Genomic DNA, 20,281 nt, shown 5'->3' with positions numbered 1-20,281 from the left:
TAAAACTTTCTGTTCGTTTGCGGGCCCTCGGACTTTCGTCGTTGCTTTCCACCACGAGCATTGACGAGTCTCGGGTGCTTCCTTCCCCTTAAAGGTGGGCCGTGGCAGGCACCTCGCGCTGAGGCACCTGCAGCGGGTGCCCGGGCAGAGGAGCCACGCCGGGCTCCTGCCGCAGCGCTGCTCCCGCCTCCCCGCTCTGCCGCTCGCCGCTTCCCCAGCCGCCGCCGCCGGCACGCGACCGCCGGGGGCCGCGCTGCTGCGGAAAACGCCCGTAAATGCCACGGCTCGGCGGCGGCGGGCAGCGCTCCCTCACGGCGCTACCCCCGGCGGGAGGGAGGCGGCGCGGCCGGGGCCGGGGCGGGAACCGCCTGAGGCGCCGCTCCCGCCTCCTTCGCTCCCTCCCTCACCCCCCGCTCCCGCCCCCTCGCGCGCGCGCCGGGGAAAACGTTGCGCAGGTTCTAAAGCGGCGGCGGGGGCGCGGCCGCGCGCGAGGGGGCGTGTGAGGGGGAGCGGCGGCGAACGGGCGCCACCGGCACAGCCTCGGCCCGCCCGCCGCATGGAGCTGTCGGCCATCGGCGAGCAGGTGTTCGCCGTGGAGAGCATCCGCAAGAAGCGCGTGCGGAAGGTGGGCAGCGGCGGAGCGGAGCGGGGCGGGGCGGGGGGAGCGCACCGGGACACCCCCCGCCCCTCCCGCCGCGCACCGGGAGGGGGAGGCGTGGTGGGCGCGCGCGCGCGGCTGCCCGGTCCCCGTCGCTGTCCCCCGGTCCCTGTCCCCTCACATCCGCGGCGGGGGCACCGGCACCTGCCCGAGGCTGGCGGGCGGGGGACACACGTGTTGCCCGTGAGGAGGGGGCGATTGTCGCTGCTGGGGTTCAGCCTGCCTGCAGGATGAGTGCCGGTGGTACCACACGGGAGAGCCCAAAGCGGAGAGGGTTTGGGAAGGCTCCCGTGACTCAGTTTCCCCAGCCGTGAAAGCGCTCCCGTCCCCGCAGAGTGTTGCAAGGATAAACCTGTAAGCATGCAGTGTGTAGAGATCATCCGGTGGAAAGTTCCTTATAGGGGAGTGTTTTCCAGCCTTGGGAAGCTGATGAGCCCCCCAGGAGGAAAATGAAACTGGTTCTCTGCCTCAAGTACCCTTGCTTTCCTTGCTCTGCTCTCCTGTAAAGGTGTCTGTGGCTGCAGCAGTGGCTCTTGCGAGAGTGGTCGTCCACAGACACAAAGGCCTTTGCCATGCTTTGGGAAGTGCTTAACAAACCCCTCAGTATAACATTAAATACTTTGATAGTTGTTCACATTGCTTGCGGAGCCCTTGAATGCAGTTTCCAATCACTACACTTTTTTTTTTTTTTTTTTTTTAAATCTTGTACTTAGAGTGAATAAAAAAAAAAAAGCGTAGCTCTGAACTTCAGCTGTGAGCTGCTGATTGCTTGGGTCGAAAGGATGACTGCCTGTGATGGATGGAACAGTGTTTGAGTAGAGCATGTAGCAAATGGAAAGGAACATGCCAGAGATGCTTCATAGGTTCTGAAATACTGTGTTTCTTCTCTCTGCTTTAAAAAAAAAATTCATCTGACATTTGCTCCTGGCATACATCTTCTTCCTGCATTTATGTGTGCTGACTTCTTGTAGGTTTGCCTGTGAATGTGTGAATGGTTCCGTCTTGCTCTCTGGTTGGCTTTTAGTGTTCTCCCTGCAAGCCTTCTGCAAAGCTGTGGTCCAAGGTGATGGTAGTACAAGCATGCTTAAACACCCCTGTGTGCCCATTTTTTGGAGAAAAAGGTATAGCAAATGTAGTTTAATGAGGAAGTGGCTATGTTTTGAAAATAAAGGGATGGGAAACAAGCTTTTTGGTTGCAGAGTTCAGTCCTGTTGATTGGTTGCATCTCATACTGTAGCCCATATTTGGTTCCGTAGTTCACCTGTTTTCTTCTGCCTTTTTCCACCCTCAGGGTAAAGTAGAATACCTGGTGAAGTGGAAAGGATGGCCCCCAAAGTAAGTTGTGTTTACTTGCCTGTTTTTTCTTTAATATTCCATAATAGCTTGCATTCTGCAGTTGAGCATTTCATTCATAATGGGTAATGTCTTGTCCCTCATTTCAACAACAATAACAAAACCAAAGAGCCACAAACCAAATTGAAATCTGTTTGTGAATTTGCAGCTAAGGAATACAAACTGTGTGCCAGTCTATTCTGACTGGTTTTTGCCACCACTGAAATATTTCATTGAGATGCTTTCTAGATACAAATGTTTTTAAATTCATTATGAGTTCAACAAAGAACTCGGATTCTTCTGAACTTGGAATGGCTCCTGCTTTTCTGAGTCAGCACCAAGAGGACCCCACTTTATTTTTAGAGCTGTCTGCTGCCTTTTAAAATAGAAAACATGTTGATGGTCTTGTCTTCCTCTCCTACTGCTTCCCCTCTGCAATTTACCAACGGAAAGGAGCAATGTTTCAGATTTATTGATTGTAGCCGAATGCAGGTGATCTTTGTCCCTTGAAAATTACCGCCATGCTTTCATTTCCTTGTCTGAAGCCTCTGTTATTCTGAGGGCCTTTTCAGCTTTTGCTTTGGTTGCTACATTGCAAAAAGGAAGAAAAGTTTGGGGTTTTTTTCAGCATTGCTGTGCACTGTTTACAGACATTTTCTCTCATTAAAATGCAGCTGCTTCTGAAGAAGAGCCACTGCTCTGAGCTTAAGCAGTCTGTAAAATGCTTTGAGATTAAGAGGATTAGGTAACTGGAGAATATTACTATGTCAGCTAGCAGTCTAGTAGAACAGCCTCCTGGCTAACCCATATGGGGCCCTGTCTTTGCTTTTCTGTTTGTGCCTGTGTGTGTACATACACGATGTGCGTGGGGACAGCAGTGTTACACACGCAGTTGCTCTGCTGTTGCTAAGCAAAGGGAGCTGCTTGTTACAGGTTCATCCTCGCAGCCGCAAAGTGAGGCCAGCCAGGATGGCTCTGACTGGCTGTACCTGGTGTCCAAGAAGCTGAAATGTGTTCTTGGGTGCCTAATTGTTGTGCCTAATCCTTATGATTATAGGCCATGTGTGAAGATAAGCCGCTTCCCCCTCTCTGGTGGCGGTGGGAGAGGGTGGCTTTATTCTTGAGTGTTCTGCTGTCAGAGTGTAACCTTGTTCACTTGTTGAGCACCACCTGCCACGTAGTGTGGGTCACTTCTTGGACTGCTTCAGCCTTTAATAGCCAAGTCTTACTTAATCACTGATAGAGGGTGGGAAATGTATTTGGAGCCTCTGAGGCCTCATCCCCTCTTGGCCAGAATACCGATGTTTATCCCATTCTCCTTTCAACAAATGCATTGAAGTCCTTCTCTTGTAAAGTCCCTTGCCAAGAAGGTGGGCTGAGGCATGGTGTAATGTTTCTTAGACAGAGCAGGCCTTATTCTTAACTGCTGCCTTTCCTTGTCCTGTGCCTTGAAACTCTGGGGGAGACAGAAACACTTTGGGGAATTTAAAGCACAGTTCTCCTGGGAGCAAGGTGATGTCAGGGTTCTCTTATTTTGATGTATGGCATGTCCAAGCATCTTCCCTCTTCCCCCAAACTACAAATCTGAGGACTGCTGGGTTTTTTTTCCTTACTCCTGCCGGCCTCCACTGTAACTGTTCCCTCAGTGGTTTGAATTACTTAAACCCAAGGTGCTCAGAGCATTGAAGTCACTTTTCATTGCACTGGCAGTCTCTGTTCCTTGTTTCTAAACATACATATGCCTGTGATGGCATGCAGCACCACAAGCTGTTTGTATCTTTGTGTTTGTTTCCTCATCCCACATCATTCCCTTCCGTAGTTACCAACCTTGTTGCAATGCTCTTTGTAATCTCTGTACCTATTATCCCATCATTTCCAGTGAAAGTATCATGGAAGGGAATAAGGATAGGTCAGTAGTTTACTGCTTTCACATGAAATTCTTATTTCACTTTTTTCCCCCCTCTTCTTAATAAAAAATTCTTATTCATGCCCTACACCTCAGATTTATGGATTGCACTGCTGGAGTCAGGGAATGGAGGAGTGACTATCTGATTCTAGCTACAAGCTTGTTTACAACTTGTGTTGGAGTTAAAAGGAGGGGGAAGAGGAGGAGTAGAAGGAGGGGGAAGGAAGATCATATGATCTGTGTTTTCCAGAGTGCCTGCTCTCTGCAGTTTGCTGCAGCCTGGGCTGTGTGTACCCATATATAAAGCTCTGTGTGCGCGCGCGCGTGGCAAACTCAACCATGTTTTTTTTATATGCAGTGTTTTGCCACTGCAGCGAAGCCAGAATCTGAACTGCAGAGAAAAAGGCAACACCCACCAGGGTGTTTTTTTTAAGCAAATCCCTTTTCTTCTCTTGCCTATGAAAAGCAATCCAATGACTTTTTCCCCCCTTGTGGTGTTATTTTTCTTAAATTTGTAGGATGAGTGCCAGAATCCCTGCAGCTGGGAGGAAACCTTCCTCCTTTCAAACAGTATCTTGGCTTTGACAGCTCACAGTCAGGTTGCTGCAGGAGGCATGAGCAAAGGAGGGAGAGAGAGAGGGAGGGATCAGCTGGCTATGAAGACATGTCTGTTCTTAACTCTCTGATGTACAGTGCACCTTGAGATATCTGAATGTCCTATTTTTGTTTCTCTCTTTTGTAAAAGAATTGTATTTTCATTTCTAGACCCATCCTCCAGTAATGTTCCAGTATTGCAGTACCCTTCTTCTCTCTAATGGGGAGACAAAAGGGAAAAGCATTCCCAAACCACCTCCCATGTATCTTATGTCCTCACATGCAGCCTGTGCTTCATCCAGAAATGTAAACTTAATGCTTTCTTGCTGTTCAAAGGGACTGATACAATGCACCCTTGTGCACCTGCATGTGACTCCTCTCTGGTCCTCCTCCCCAGGGTCTGGGAGGAGCTCTGCTTTCAGGAAAGTTAATGTTCTGAGGCATTTGAGGATTCAGATTTACTTTCCTGCCTTAGAGTTTGTATAGTAGAGACATGACACCCACCTTTTCTGGGCAAGCATGACCCCTAAGAAGTAAACATGCCCCAAGGACCACTTTGTGCTTCTTTCAGCTTCCACAGTGGGAGCGTTTTGGCTGCTTCTCCCTAGTGTTAAGTGCAGCTGTGCTCTTTGGGAACCAGTTTTGGAGTTGCCTGCTAGGTGGGTTCAGCCCTTTCCTGAGCATCTGATTCCTGTCACAGCTGTCTGGCTGTCGAGGAGGGGAGTTGGGGCAGCGAATGACGCTGTTCCCAGGCTGCTTCGGGAGCATGAAGCCTGTTCGGAGCAGTGTGGGTGGCCCTGCCCACAGTGCAGTTGGGGTATTTGTGTCGATGAGCTCCGCTCGATAGGAACAACCTGTAGGGGGAGCCGAGCGGGAGGAGGAGGCGTTGGCAAGTGGCCATCAGCTTGCCCCAGGGCCCAGGTCCCAACATGTTTGGTTGAACGGCATCAGTGGAAAAAAACTACACTCTTAAATGAATCCTTTCAGCTTCAGTGATTAGAAGTAATTAATAATGCAGGTGAGAAAGCGTACTTACTCTTTGAGCACTCTAAATTAAGAGAGACCTATTTTTCAGAAGGATGTATCAGACCATGCCTCATTGTTCCATGGGGTTTGTTGGATTTGAGGGAGTGCTGCAGATGCGACCTGTTTAGGCATGGACTTAAAAACAGTTTGTGAGTGTCTGCACAGGCTTTGCACACAGTGTGGAGGGGGCCCTGGGGAGGAAAGTCTTCCCTGTTTTTGTACAAAGAGCTGCTTGATGCTTGGTCCTGCCTGTTTTGGGAAGCTGGGGAGGGAATGGCTGGGATTCCTCAGAGCTCTCGCAATGTTGTGGCAGGCCCCACCGACCCTTGTGAAGACAGTATCCAGGGCTGCAGCACACTGGTAGCAGGCCTGCAGAGAGAATGTTTCATTAAAATACTGTTTACTTTTTATTCCTTATGTTTTTCTTCAGATACAGCACATGGGAGCCAGAGGATCATATCTTGGACCCTCGCCTGGTAGTGGCTTATGAAGAAAAGTAAGGGCACGTGTTCTTTCTCTCCCTGGACGCAGCAAAAGAAATAGTGTCTTTATTTCATTGTATGCATAAAGTGCCCCTGTTGTCCCTACTTCAGTCAAAGATGAGATGTATAGCAATGAATCCCGCTTGATTTTTGTACCCTGGTGTTGATTGAGATGGTCAAGACAGGTTTAAAGCAGCTTTGATTGGCATTGTTGAGGAAATGAGGCCAAGAACAGGCAGCATTGAGCCAGAGAACAATCAGATTCAGGTTTTGATCAGGTCCAGAGCTGGACTGGAGTGATGTGAGGTGGGAAGTTTCTCTAACCCATCCTTGATTAGCTGTATCAGAGAAATTTCCCTATTGCAAGGTTTTCACTCCTACAGGAAGCAATTCTGGGATGTTTTCCAAGCTTACACTGGTCACCATTGGGTTTTAGTGAAGGAAATTGAGGGAGCTATGCTGTAGAAGGTTGAAGTCCCAACTAGGTTTTATGCTGTGGTATTTAGTACTCAGTTTGATTCATATTCCTCTTTCACAGGGAAGAGAGAGACCGTGCATCAGGGTACAGGAAAAGAGGCCCCAAACCAAAGCGCCTCCTACTGCAGGTAGCCTTTTGCTCTTCTGTGTATTTCTAACTCCTTAGCTGCTGTGTTGCTCCTCTCAGTGAGGTGGAAACTGTTTGCTGTTGCATGGACAAAATTGGAGGTAACAAGTTAACAACATGAAATCAGTGTTTAAGCAGATAATTTTAACCTGTCAGCTGAAGAGGTAGCTAATATGACTTTTAAAAAGCAAAACAAAACAACAGCTCTTTCTCTCTGAACTAGGATTTTATAAAGTATGGGCCTGGGTAGTTGCAGGTTACCTGGTGTGTGTGTTCTTTTAATTTCATGTTGAGCTTGGATTTTCCATCAAGTCAAAGGTAGCCCGTGGTTGGAAGTGGAGTTTCAGCATGCTTTCACTGTTGCCAAGCAAAGCAGCCAATCCTAGGAAGCAGATATTAGGAAGAGCTTAGAAGGCAGTTGAAGAGGAGAGAGAAATGGTGTTGTAGAAGCACCATACCTTATCCTAGCTCATCTAGATGTTCAGAGACAGAACAAAGAATATTTTCCTGGTTCCCAGTGGGGAGCCCTGACTGTATGATCAGATGTCTGCTCTGACCCTTGCTGCGTTGGTGTCTTGGCAGCGGCTGTATGGCATGGACTTGAGGAGTGCCCACAAGGGAAAGGAGAAGCTCTGCTTCTCTCTTGCACGGAGGTTTGGAGGAGGAGACAGTAGCCTGCCAGGGGCCAAGACAGGGCAGGCAGAGTTTCCTGAGAAGACTGGGGGTGCAGTCCTGCCATTCTCTCTCCGGAAGCAACGCAAAAACCAGAAGTACCTACGACTGTCAAGGAAGAAGTTTCCCCGCATGACGAGTCTGGAGAACCGAAACTGCAGACATGAGTTCTTCCTGAATGATGCCGTGGGCCTAGAGGCCAGGCAGAGCCCTGACGACTGGGAGGCCACGCAGCACACCAGCAAAGAAGGTAAGGCCAGTTACCCTTTGGCTGTGAAGTTCTGGGGCATGTGAAAGATGTTCTGCATCCTTCCTCCTTGATTACATCCTCCTGGGATTGTGGTTTAGGTCAGGTCTTCAGAGCAGCTCTTGTGGGCCCATATTATGTCCCTCTTGTTTGCAGGTTTCTTTCTTGTTTGAAGAGCACAGATTAATTGTTTTTTTGCTCCTGTTGCCTCTCTGTAGTCTGACATCCCTAATGCCCCTCCCAGTGTTAGAAAACATGCAGAAGATACTGCAAGTTTTTCTCCTCTTAAGATTTTCTCCTGGCAGACGTGATACACAAGTGTGACAGAGATGAACTCTGCCTCTGTCCACATTATCCACACGTGCTCAGCCTGCTGCTTGGCTCAAAGGACTTTGGCTGGCAGTGGACGAGCTTGGACAGTGGCACTCCTCTCATAGTGCTGCTTTGAGAAGCATACAGGAATGCTGCTAGGAACTCACAGTGTACTCCCCTGCGCCCTCCTTCCCTTTCTTCTCCACACCCTTCTAAAGCCTCTTGCTATAGAGCTATGTGAGAGGAGGAGAGAGAGATGAAGTGAGGATGGTAACTCCTGCCTGATCCCACTGAGTAGGCAGCATGAGTGTAGGCATGGGAGATGTCCAAGCACATTTGGCATTTTGGGGAATGATACCAGCATCTTGTGCAGGAGGGCTGTGGGATGTGTGTGTTGCTCTCAGTTACCAGGGAAACTCTAGCCCTGCATTATTAGAGCTTCTGAAGGCGTAGCTTTCTTGAGGAGTGGAAAACCGGGGCTTGTGCTGGTTGTAGTAGCTAAGGGAATCCTGTTACTCCTTGCTAGGAGTAGCTGTTAGCCAGGCTGGATTAGGTAGGATCTTAGGGGAAGGGCTGTGTTCTGGAAGTCAACGCTATTCCCTCCTTTCTGAGAGAGATTGGAATGATGCTCAGAATCCAGGGAGGCAGCAGTAGGAGTAGCAGAGAGGAACCCAGTGTTACATCCTGGCGGTGAGGAAATGTGTGGGGCTGTTCTCCCTGGAAGCATGGCGCGCTAAAGCACTTGGGGATCAGAAGAGCGAGTGGCACTACAGAATTGTAAAACTGGTTTTGTTCTCCCCTTGACACATGGCCTGTGTGGAATCCCAGTTACTGTTAGGGGGAATTGGACTTTTTCCGGGGGGGGAAGTAGACACCCCAGGTGTTTGAGACAGAAGCCAGGAAATACACTCTTAAGGGGCTCTTGTTCTTTGCCCAGGTTGGGACAACAAGGCGTATAGTGGACAGGTAGAGTGACAGGGAGAGGGTGTGTTTTCTTCCTCTCTATTTACGGGGCAGTCTCTGGGGGCTGTGGGGAAGTGAGCCTTTAGGTGGCTGAGGGGCTGATAATTATTCTTACAGTGAGAAAGTGCAGGGGTGCTTGGGTTTCTTGTATGGAGCTGTCTGGGAGAGAAGGAGGAATATGAGAAAGGAAGAGCAGCTTCTCCATGGAGCACTACTGAGGGATTTTTGAGAGAATCACACCCAGGCTGCATTGCAGGTGCAGTACGAGGCAGACCCTCCATTTTGGCTCCCTTTGACTCCCCTAGGAGTATCTAAAGAGTGTATGTAAGAGATTTTAAGTTTTGCCTTTTTAGCAGGATAGGGCATTTAGAAGCAGGTGAGCTCAAACCAGGGTGAGTGTGCTTTGCTGTCACAAAACCAAGTTAGGGGCTGAGATGGGATGAGAGGTATTGGGGAATTGTGGACGGTTAGATGAACTTGGTTTTACAGGGTCTTTTGACCTCTGTGTAGGCTGCTCTGATATCACTGTGTATCTGGACACCTGATCCTCCATTTTCCCTTAGCCTCTGAGGGGAGGGCTTGCACATGTTCTTTCTTGCTCTGTACATGCAGATTCAGTACAGGCTGATTTCACCTACGGTTTGTCAGAAAGGAGACCCTTTTTCCATCCTTCCTTTCCCTCTCCCTTCTTTCTTCTCTGTTCCACTAACATGCTCTCATCTGCCTTTCTTTCTGCAGCAGATGTGGATGCCAGTCTCCCTTGGATCCCCACTGTGCCCCCCAGCGAAGTGACAGTGACAGACATCACGGCAAACTCCATTACCGTCACTTTCAGAGAAGCACAAGTGGCTGAGGGCTTCTTTCGAGACCGGAGTGCGCAGTTCTGAATCTCTGTTTGCAGTGCTCCCCAAAACCACTGCTTTTAGGGTGGGGCTACGGAAGGGTTACGTTACCCCTTAAGAGAAAAAAAAAATCTAAAATGTCTCCTCTTAAAATGTTTACAGAGACCTTTTTTTTTTTCCCTCCTTTTTCCCCTTTCAGATACGCAAAAAAGGGCAGTGTAGGGGGTGTGTGTTTGTCATTGCTTTGTCCAGCTGAAAAACTGACGGCCCTTTCCCTGGCAAAGACTCCCCTCCTTGATGTGAAAGCAGCAGGCTGAACAATTCGCCTTTTATCCTGTCAAGTGGCGGCAGCTGCATTTGTGGGGAGAGGGCATGTGGAGGTGGAAAGAGAGCTGGATCTCTAGCCTGCCGCCTTGTTCTGCGATTGATATCCCTTGGATAAAGATACATCTCTGTACATTGCTCTTCCCACCTTCCTCCTCCCTCTCTTCCTGCAGCAGCGAGAGGCGATGGATCCTACCTGTGTAGATAACTCCAGCCTGTTAAGACTTTCTCTCCAGTGCTGTTTTCCCTGTGGCCTGCTGTCAGGACTTCAGAAACGTATTTGCCTGTCTGTGGTAAGTCAGTCTTTGCAACATGGGTCTGTATAGGCAGCAGAGCTTTCTCCCTTTGATCGTTGATCATGCGGAAAGACTGAAATGCATCTCTGAAATCCAAATTGGCAACATAAATTCAATTTGCCCTCATTAAAAGCTCGGAAAGCCAGCATAGTTGAGACATACCATTCTGTATATGCTAAACAGGATTTCCAGGCTTGGCTCTGCTGCATGAGGAATGTGTTATGGAAAGTGGGGTCTTCTTACCCTTTGCCAAATTCAGTATTAATAACAAATCCTGCCCTGAACCTGTGGTAATAATTTGGTTGAAAACTGACTCCTCTCCCCTGGGAGGAGGGGCTAATAGGACAACTGAAGCATTGCCTGGCACCGCAGATATCCAAGATACTGGCACAGGCCCAGGACACGGGAATTGGACAGAACTGAGCTAGAAATGGACCTTGATTACCAGCAAATTCTGCTCTTGGATCCCACAGAGAGATCCAAGATAAACAACATGTGGGGAAGGCATGTATTAGATTTGAGGAGAGGAAAAATTCCTAATTCTTAGCAATGAGAATTCTTGGATTGTGCTGCCTGAATGATACTCTTCCATGACTCCAGTCTCCTCACAGTATCTGTGATCCTGTACTACTTTACTGATAGGAACTTCCCCTTGGAAGGCTTAAAAATCTTTGCCAAGGAAAGCAGTCTGCATTTCAATAGACCTGCCTGATCTTGCACTTAAAAATGCCTTGTGCTGGACTGCCTGTGACACTTTGAGATTTTTGAAGAATTGCTGTATTTTGAGTTGGTAGTTTAGCATAGCATCTGTTCTTGCACATGCATGTTCTCTTCCATTTTTAAAAGCAAATTTTATTTAAATAACTTAATTTTATAAATATAGACCTTTTCCAATGGAAAGCAAGAAGAGTAAGGTAGAGTCTAAAGTGGGAACTGCGGGACAGAGTGCTGCAGGGTAACATTGGCTACTGTCATGATTACTGTCCCCAAATACTATGTTTCCTTACTCCACCCCACCTGAAGCATCTCTTATCTGCTGTATTTATTCGAAATGAAGCTATGAGCCTTGTTAGCTCTGAGATAAAGACACCTGTGGAAATCCTCAATGTGTTACTTTGAGGGGCTCGGCTACTGGCCTGCAGAATTTGGGAGCTCTAGGGTTTCTGGTCCTCCAAACATCTACTTATTGTAAAGTGCTTGGACTGGAACTGTGGGTTTTTACTAGAAGCAGTTTTTACCTCATTTAGGATATGGCAGCTCAGTGTAGATTTAGGATTTCTCCTTCCATCTCAGAGCTGTTTGAGCAGGCCTGTCTTTCATGCCATCACAGCAGTTTCAGGATTGCTGGGAAGATCTTGAATTTCTGGATTGACCTTTTGTCTCTCAAAGAAGTAAGATGGGAGTTTTATTATGGAAAAATCTGAGAGGGTGAGAAATGGAAGCTGGGGGGGAATTATGTGGTGGGAGGAAGAGTGAGTGGGAAAGAAGCTTGCAATAGCTAGCAAGGCCAAGCTGATGAGGTAAGCATGCAGGCGCAGGATGTTTGTTGAACGTGGGTGTCCAGAGCGAAGCTTCTGTGTCTGGAGTTGCACCCTTTTTTGCAGGATGTGGGGTCAGACGGTGTTGTTACCATCACCCACACACCTCCTCTTCCTGACACCTGCCGAATATGCTGAATACCTACATGTCTCTTCTGTTGTGAAAGTGGACACAGCACATGGCCCAGTCCACTCTTGCAGGTTGGAGCAGGTCAGGTAGTGATGGTTGGAGAAGCATAGTGTTTTAGGTTATTTTAAAAAAATGTCTTGAACTGCAGCTCATCCTGCTAAATCTTCATGGCATTTATAGGATCTGGTTTCTTTATTCTAGTGCAGCAACTGCTGCCTTTGTCATGTCTTCATCTCAAATGTACAAATACACCAAAAAAAGCTTCCTATTTACTAAGTTCCTGCCTTTGGCTGACATTGGAAGCAATATCAATCCTGCAGCAGGAAAGAGCTTGTCCTAATAAACTAGATTTCCATCCTCTGCTTTTCTCTCCACTCACCAGCTGACACTTCTCAACACTTTGTTTTGGCACTTTTCTTTAAACATATTTTCTTTCTCTTGCAGTGGAGTTTTCAAAGACTTGTGGTGGTCTTTCAAATAGGATCCACCTACAGCTTCATATCTTAATCATTTTTTTGGATCAGGCTATCTAGTGTTCTGCTGGTGACTAATCATCTTGCTACATGAAGTGTGGAACAAAGTACCTGGCTGCCATGCTGCTTTGTGTCAATGAGGAGCTAACCATAATGGGGTTAAGACACAACAAGCTGCATGTGCGTGGGTTTGGGGGGTGGGGGTGTGAAGAGGAGTTTGTGGTAGGAAAGTAAGCAGTTACTTTGTTGGCGTGGACTTTTTTTTTTTGACATTCGTGAATTCTTGTTTATCTCAAAGATCTTTTCGAGAAGATTTTTCTCCTGATCTTTTTAAAGTGTGGCTCTGTTCCACATTATCTGCTGACATATCACTGTAAACTTCCTTGGTAGAGCTGGTCTTCAGGGACTTTAAAATTAGCTTTATTCCACCTCTGCAGGTGTAGAGAGGGTTTTACTAGTGATGGAAAGGTAGGTTGTCTGGGTTTGTCTCTTCTCCCCAATATTGTCCATCTGCCAGTTCAACCCCAAACCTGACAGTTGAATTGGGACCTCCTGTGCTAACAAATCATGAAAATCAGATGCTGTGTTTGGATCTTTGTTAAGCATTCCGTTTGATTAGAAGAGCCAGAATAGCATCCAGCTGAAGCTGAGCTTAATAATTCTATTTGAAGCACAAGCCAAGAATAGAAATGGGCTAACTCTCCCATACCTTGTTTGGCTCCATGGCTGTAAACAAGAAAAATAAACTTCAGCCAGTGGAAATTACTGAACTGTACACAAGAAGCAATGTTCTCAAAGAACTGCTCTAATAGTCATTCTTAGAACTGTTTCCATGTGAAAATTTACTAGCAGTGTTGGGGGACAGAAGTGTTTATTTCATAGATCTTGCAGTGAACTCACTGTATATGTGACAGAACTGAGGGGCTTCATGAGACTGGAAAGCCTTTATTGTTAACACTGTGTTTAAAAAAATATATGGAAAGGACTGCCTCTGTTCCCAGATGGTTATAAACTAGATGTTATTGCTGTGATATACAAGTGATGCCTTGGAACAGCAAGTTTTAACACGTAAATAGTGGCATTAAGTAGCCTCCTGCATGCTCCTTATTGTCTTGAATTTGCTTGGGGGCCCTTCTGCTTGTGAAGTCAAACTAAGGTGATTCTTTTCTTTTTTTCTTTATTTTTTTTTCAAGCAAGACCAGGATATTATTGTGAGAACACCCAAAAGCAGTTCCATTTGCCAAAATAAGCCCAAATTTGTTAGTGAATTGACTCTTGTTTATGTCAGAGCTCAGACATAGAGAAGCTTATTGAGAAATGAATGGCTTTGTTATTAGTGTTGTGAAACTGTCCAGAATTGTTCTTCTGGTGTTTTGTGACTGGATGTATAAAACTGTTTGTTCACCTCACAGGGGGCCCTTGGCCCCAGTACTGTTTCATGCTGTATGCCAGCTAGTGCTGCTTGATGGTTTCACTGGAATAGAGAAGGGAGGCCTCACACAGGTCAAAAAATAGGCAGGGTAGCTCAGGCAAGACCCTCCGTGGTAGCCACTACAGAGGCTGGGGTGTGGAATACAGTGGGGGCTGGTAGCCACATCTGTGTATTAAGCAAAGCAAAGTCTACCACCACCTCTCCACCTCTTCCTCTCCTCCAGCTTTGAGCTTTTGTTTTAAGAAGCAGAGAAAGTAAAAACCTCATTTTCTAAAGCTGATTGGTATCTACCCATGTTCTGTCCCCCCCTGGTTTACTTGCAGCCTAGGAAGAAGAGGGCAGTGGGCCTTTCTGGGAAAGTAATAGGGACAAATGCACGTCAGGGAAGGGAGGGACAGAGTTGCCTCGGAGCTGCTCTCACTACGTGGTTGAGGAGGGGCCTTTGAGTGAGCTGGCAGTTGAGAGAGAAGGTGTGTTATAAACAAAGAACTTGTAGTGAAACGGATCCCTTGCATCTGTGAGTGGAGTTGTGAATGGGCCCTGCAGAGAGGTGAGTGCTGCATTTATGTATCAGTCTTCTGCCATTTGGGAATGCAAGGGAGGTGTGTACGTTGACAACTTGCACAGGGTAATTTCTACATGAAAATGTATAGCATTGGAACACGTTGCTTTTGTTGCCATGCCTGTTGTAAAGGTTTTCCCCAAGGGCATGATAAACTTGTTTTGAGATAATAGCTTATGATCAACAGGCCACGTTGTCCTGTGCCTGAACTTACTGTCCTCACAGAGAAAGTGTGAGCTTCTGGGTGTCAAACCACCTGGATTCCACGCACGAAGCTGGTTAGGATAGGAAGGCTTATAAAACAGCCCCAGGACAATTGGAAGGCGAGAGAAGCAATCACTTAAAATGGAATTCAAACCCTTCAAATCCTTTCCTGTAACTAGCACTTGCTGTAGAGATGACCCCTTTTTCTCTTCCACCTTTCTCTTCCCCCTTAACTTCTTGAAGTATGGTGGCTGTGCAGGGAGCAGGCAGGCAGATGATGCTAATTAACTGGGAGTGGCAGAGGCCTAGCGCTCCATGGGAGCATTTGGGGCTGCAGTGGATTGCTACAAAGTTGGGATGGAGTAGACGCCTTGCTGCTGAGATTGCCTTACCTGCTGTGGGCTGCCCTGTAATAATGCTAGGGGTTCTTCTCCGAGAGCACCAGTTGGATGTTGAAAGGTTGAACTCCTAAGACTGTTCGGAACCTCCATCACAGCTTATCTCATTACTGGGGTAGCAAAGTTTTGGCTGGGAGGGGTATTTTGGAGGAGGAGGAGGTGGAAAACCTTTTTTTATTATTATTATGTTTTTTAACCAGAAAATGTAGTGTCAGCACAAAGAAGCTTTTTGCAAATCTGTCAAAATGTTAAGCAGCTTTTTTTTTGCTTTTAAATCTGAAGTATGTTTTGAAGCACTTTGGAAATACAAAGCACTAGGAGTGCTAAGTACTCCTTATCATCTGTCTAAAAGTGGCATTTGAAAAGTAAAAGATGTATCTGTTTCAGGCCGCTGGCTGCTCCTTATCATTTTTCCAGAGCTGCCACCCAGCCCTTTGCCTCCCTCCCATGGCTGGAGATGAGGAGTGTACTCCACCATGCCAGGAGCAGAGGGCTCCCTAAGAGAAAAGAGGAGACCTGCTAAATCCCTCGCTTGCCTTTGGGGTGCCGGTTGGCTTCCTCCCTCCCCACCTCCTTTGACTGAGGAAAGGGAAAAATGAAGTTGAGTTTCAGTTTGAGTGGTCCTAGTCTGGAACTATGACCGTTTCTTCCAGCTCCGGAGACATCTTTATAGAGTTTCCTGTCTGACAAATTGCACCTTATTAGCTTAATTGAGGAACGAGGAGATGTCTGTCCTTCTGCAGGGAGTGAGGAGAGGAAGGGAGGGTGAACCAGGAGCTGTCTTCAGTAGCTACTGGATTTTTCCAGAGGCCATTTCCTCACCTCATCTCCAGGAGAACAGCAACAAAAGAACTAAAATAATTTAGATGAAGCTTTTGTTCTGTGTATCTCAAGAACCTTTTGAGCAGGCTAAGGGGAGAGAACCCTTTTCCCTCACCTAGTCAGCTCCACAGCGTGGGGTTCAACGTCCCAGTTCTCTCGTTGGGTTTTAAGCACCGATCTTTTCCCTCAGCGTATGCACATCGTTAGAACTCTTTTGCACACTGGCTCATCTAATTTGGTGTGCTCCCTTTCTGTTGCAGGGGGAAGATGGGGGACAATGGGGTCGGTTAGAGGGAAGGGCCCCCGATTATTTTTGTTCCTGTCTCTTCAGTTGTTGCTGTTGTTCCCGTCAGCACGCTAGAGTATTGGAGTCTTTGCACACAGAAAGCTTCCTTTTGCACAGAATGAGCTTCTAGCTTTTGTACAGACTAACTGAATGTATTTGGGGAGGGGGGGAAATAGGGAGTAAACCAATTCCAAACAAACCAATCAGAGTATAATGCCTTTTCTGAGCGAGTATGTGCTGTAAAAGGAGATTGTAATAGCAAAGGGAGGGCAGGCTCAAGTATAATTTGACACAAAGTGTGGTTTTATTTTTGTACTGATATGGATAAGAGACTGTACAGCATCTATTTATTTAGATGATTTATGTGGTAAATGTTGCAAACAAAATTATTAAAATATTAAATATGAGAACTGACATTTACCTCATGGTATGTTTGTGTGGTCATTTACCCCCCTCCCTTGCTTTAATTCTACAGCTGAATTATTTTCCAACAGTCACTTCTATTGGTGTATAAACATTCAGTGCAGCTGGAAAAAGAATGGAAAATGTGCATGCGTGCGTGAGGAAGATCAGTAAAGAAGGATCGATGAAGAATGGAGCCTGCAAAAGGCTGTTTCTGACATTACTTTGATTGGAGGAGGTCAAGTTTTTATTAATTTTTAACCCACTGGGTAAGTTAGAGCTGTACAGGGGTGACCTGGGATGACTGGTCTTGGATGGATTACAATTTGAAGAGGAGAATACCAATGACAGGGTGGCTGCAGCTCTGGGTTTAGGGAGTTCTCTACATCCTTGCACAAGGCTGCAGTGCCAGGACAGCTCTGCCCCAGTACCAGGAGAGTGCTGGTGTGCCCCATATCCTGCATCTTGCAGGATATGGAGAATGCAGAAAGTCTGAGATGAGGCCTGGGCTGCCAGGCATGCTCAGCAGGAAAGCAGCTCTCTTCCAAGCCAAAGCCTCTGATGGGTTGGCCAGCAAGGCTTCTGGGGACCTCTTCAGGAGCACAGATGCTCCTGGGTACAGTTTGGCCCCTGGTTCACCCCATGGCTTAGCCAAGGAGCCTGAGTCCTGGAACTGCTGATACTCCGTGGAGAAAATCCCAAGTGTCATTTAGTTCACTTGGGTGGCTGGCTTGCTCCCTCGAGGTGTGTCCCACTCCATCCCCTGTGGAGGGGGAGGCCAGCTGTTTATTGAGGTACCTGGGCAAGAGAATGGGGCTGTCTGAGATGCCTCTAGTAGATGTAATGTGGGGGTGAGCCCTGCACCTGAACGCAGCTATGGCATCAATCACAAAAGCATGTGGAGCAAAAGCAGAGGGGGATGGGTTGTATTGCCTGAGTCAGTCATGGCTCAAGGCAGCTTGGTTAGGTCTTGCCTGTGTAACCAAAGTGCTGTCAGCATGCTTTGCCTTGAGGCAGGGAAGCTGGAATTGAGTGATGGCATCAGAGCAGGACTCCAGCCAGCCACTTATTTTCTGGCAGCAGCTAGCAAGTCAGGTGAAGTTGTAAGAAACTGCAGTGCAGAGTTACGGGAAAGCCTGCTCTGGAGATTGTGTCTTCCTACCTCTGCCAATGCTGCAGAGGCTGGCTGGTGCTAGAAACAGCTTGTCCTTTTGCATGCATGTGTTGGCTGGATTAAAGGTTAATCTGGGCAGTCCTCCTTTTTTTTAATAAGCTGTTGCTATGCCGCCCCTCTGATCTGTGCAGTGCAGCCGACTTGCCTTGCAAAGCTCTCCCCATCGGATGCCTGAGAATAAGGGCACTTGGTGAAAGGGGAAACCACACGATTGGAGCAGTTCAGTGTTCTCCGAGAAGCACAGAGTGACATGCAGCTTCTGTGACCCCTGCGATGGCAGTCACTTCCTGTCTGTTCAGTGCCACACAGCCTCCCTGCTCTTGCTCCTTCTCTTCACACGATTTTGCTTGCCAAGCAACTGTTTTTGAATCAAGAATGCAAGAAATCTGGGGGACTTGTGTAATCATCCTGATCCAGTGGCAGCCTGGGCAGCTGGGCCTGCTTTGGGAACTCTTAGACAGGCCCCAGGGATATCATAGCATCCCACTGGTGTAGGCACAGCACAAACCCCATGGGCCTTTTCTCTCTGCTACATCAAAAAGTCAGTGGGCTGGAGGGCTGGTTGTTCTGGCCACTGCTTGGGTCATGCTGAGCGACCCACACCTGGTGTGCAGGAAGTTACGCGGTCAGCTCCGAGGGACCTGCCTTTGCTTGTGTGTGTTTCAGAGCTGCAGCAGGGAAATCCCAGCACACGTTGACCTGGATGCCCGTAGTGCCAAGGGTTTGCTTGGAAATGTACACTGCATTGGCTTGAGGGGGTGGGCTGTGTGCAGCTGTTTCTAGTGTAGGTGAGGGAGTGACCATTTGCTTTCCAAAATCTGCTTCTCCTGACAGTGACCTCACTGGAGCAAAGAGCAGCAGAGTCTGTTGATGAACCCTTGGAGCTGTTCTCCTGGAGATAAGTGCTGCTAATCCAGCCAGGTCCACAAAAAATGAGCTTGAGGCAGCCACTGACTTTGAGCAGGTGATTTTCCCATTCTCAAGTGCCATTTCAAAAACACATAGAAATGTTCTCGCACCTGCTGCTGTTCCCCTGTGCCCGTCCACCACTGGCCGGGGTTTTGATGTGAAAGATCTTGTTGCTCTCCCAAAGCTTATTGCTTCCAGGCACTGAATTCCTGGTGCTAGTAAGAAGTGCTACAGTGTATCCTTCGGCTCCAGGGTCTTGCAGGCAGCGAGTTGCCAGAAAAATACTTTATTTCAGTGTCTGTAGTGAACAATAGCTGTTCCGGGAGGGCTGTGCTCCCAGGTGGGTTGGTTTTTTTTAAGTTTTTTACTGGAATTTTGAATGAAACAAAGGAAGTGCCCAACAATGCCCTGAACAGCTGGATATTCTGCTACTATTTTGCTTTGTGAGAGTAAAAGTTACATGAAAGTGTTAGGCGATACCTGTGCAACGGCAGCTCGCAGTGATTTGAGCAGTCACTGTGGCTGGAAAGAACATTCTGCTGACAGGTGGAAGGAGAAAATAACTAGAGAGAGCACATGGAGCTCCCTGAAAAGCTGCTGCCCCTTCTGGTCCATGGAACAGGGTGCCTTGTGCTCTTGTCCTGAGGTGGGGTGTGCTGTTCATGACCCACACATCTGTTTTGGGATAAGGCCACCAGTCTTGGCTGCTGCACATGTGTTTGTGTAGCCATGTAAAGACTTTTTCCCCTTTTGATTTAAGGATGCCTGCTTTTGAGGGTGGATGATATTGCTGGTTGAAAGTTCAGTTACTTGACACTCAGCTACAAATGTAAAAGCAGTTGTTTAAAAAGAGTGAACAGTAACAAACAATTTAAACGTGGATGGTGTTAATGAACACTTAATGTGCAAAGTTAAAAAAGTGAGAAGCAAAATGCAATGGGTGTGATGGACTTGTTCTTTTAAAGTCACCTTCAAGCATGTGAAGAACTGAGATTAAAAGAAGGTGGTGTCTAGAGAAAAGGGGCAGTCCAGAAGGACTTGACTCAGTCTAGGTGAGAGTCTTGGGCTTTTTGTTCTTGCCTGTCCTGTGATGCCAAACACCTGAGAAAGGCCCTCTTAGAGCCTATTCTCGAAGTGAGGGATGTGACCTAAATGCAGAATTATCAGTGATGAAGCACGTTGTGGTTCATTCCCTGACCACAGAAACATCTCCTTCTCCGAATTGTTCACATGTCCTGAACCAGGGTCCATGTGATTGTCTCCATCAGCATTCAGCAACCTCTCCATTAACCCCCCTTCAAATGGGGATATGGCAGTGGGGAGCACGTCCTCTCCTGAGTCACTTTTCCTCTGGGCAGGGAACTTATGTTGGCTGCAATATTTCAGCTGCTAAGGTGAAAAAGAACAAAACACTCTGACAGATCTTGCCTGAATCACAGGCAGTGAGGAAAACATTCATTTTCCTACCTGCATGCCTTGACTTTGGGAAATCCATCCCTGCTAGTACTGATATTATAGCCATAATATAGCCGTTTCCAGAATACCCTCCTTCTGGGTGAAACCCCTGAGCAAGAGGTGGAAAGGGAAAGGGAAGATGAGTGCAAATGGAGAAAAGGTTAGCGAGTGCCACAGGGGCTGGGGGGGGGTCCCTGCCAGGCCAAACGAGGAGCAGGTAGTAGAGGGATTCCAGTGC

General features: G+C 47.5%; 1 protein-coding gene across 2 annotated transcripts; it reads left to right on the top strand.

Annotated features, from left to right (window-relative positions):
* Nucleotides 1–466: 466 nt before the first annotated feature.
* On the top strand, nt 467–16,523 carry CBX7 (chromobox 7). 2 transcript variants are annotated; one of them, XM_048300590.1, is made up of 6 exons: nt 467–625; nt 1,950–1,993; nt 5,947–6,012; nt 6,537–6,603; nt 7,185–7,524; nt 9,538–16,523. In XM_048300590.1, the coding sequence occupies exons 1-6, from the start codon at nt 557–559 to the stop codon at nt 9,681–9,683; spliced, it is 732 nt and encodes a 243-aa protein (XP_048156547.1). In that variant the 5' UTR covers nt 467–556; the 3' UTR covers nt 9,684–16,523. The 2 variants fall into 2 exon arrangements, with proteins under 2 accessions (XP_048156547.1, XP_048156546.1); XM_048300589.1 differs by having other exon boundaries at nt 9,535–16,523.
* The last annotated feature ends 3,758 nt before the right edge of the window (nt 16,524–20,281 follow it).

Source organism: Corvus hawaiiensis, chromosome 4 (genome assembly GCF_020740725.1).
Source record: "Corvus hawaiiensis isolate bCorHaw1 chromosome 4, bCorHaw1.pri.cur, whole genome shotgun sequence".
Lineage (NCBI taxonomy): Eukaryota > Metazoa > Chordata > Aves > Passeriformes > Corvidae > Corvus > Corvus hawaiiensis.
This window is presented reverse-complemented; position numbering and strand designations above follow the sequence as displayed.

Bases quoted from the DNA above. Each gene is read 5' to 3' on its own strand.
- CBX7 (XM_048300589.1), top strand. From the start codon at position 557: ATGGAGCTGTCGGCCATCGGCGAGCAGGTGTTCGCCGTGGAGAGCATC. The intron at 1,994-5,946 runs GTAAGTTGTGTT...GTTTTTCTTCAG, and splicing joins TGGAAAGGATGGCCCCCAAA to ATACAGCACATGGGAGCCAG. The intron at 7,525-9,534 runs GTAAGGCCAGTT...TTCTTTCTGCAG, and splicing joins GCAGCACACCAGCAAAGAAG to CAGATGTGGATGCCAGTCTC.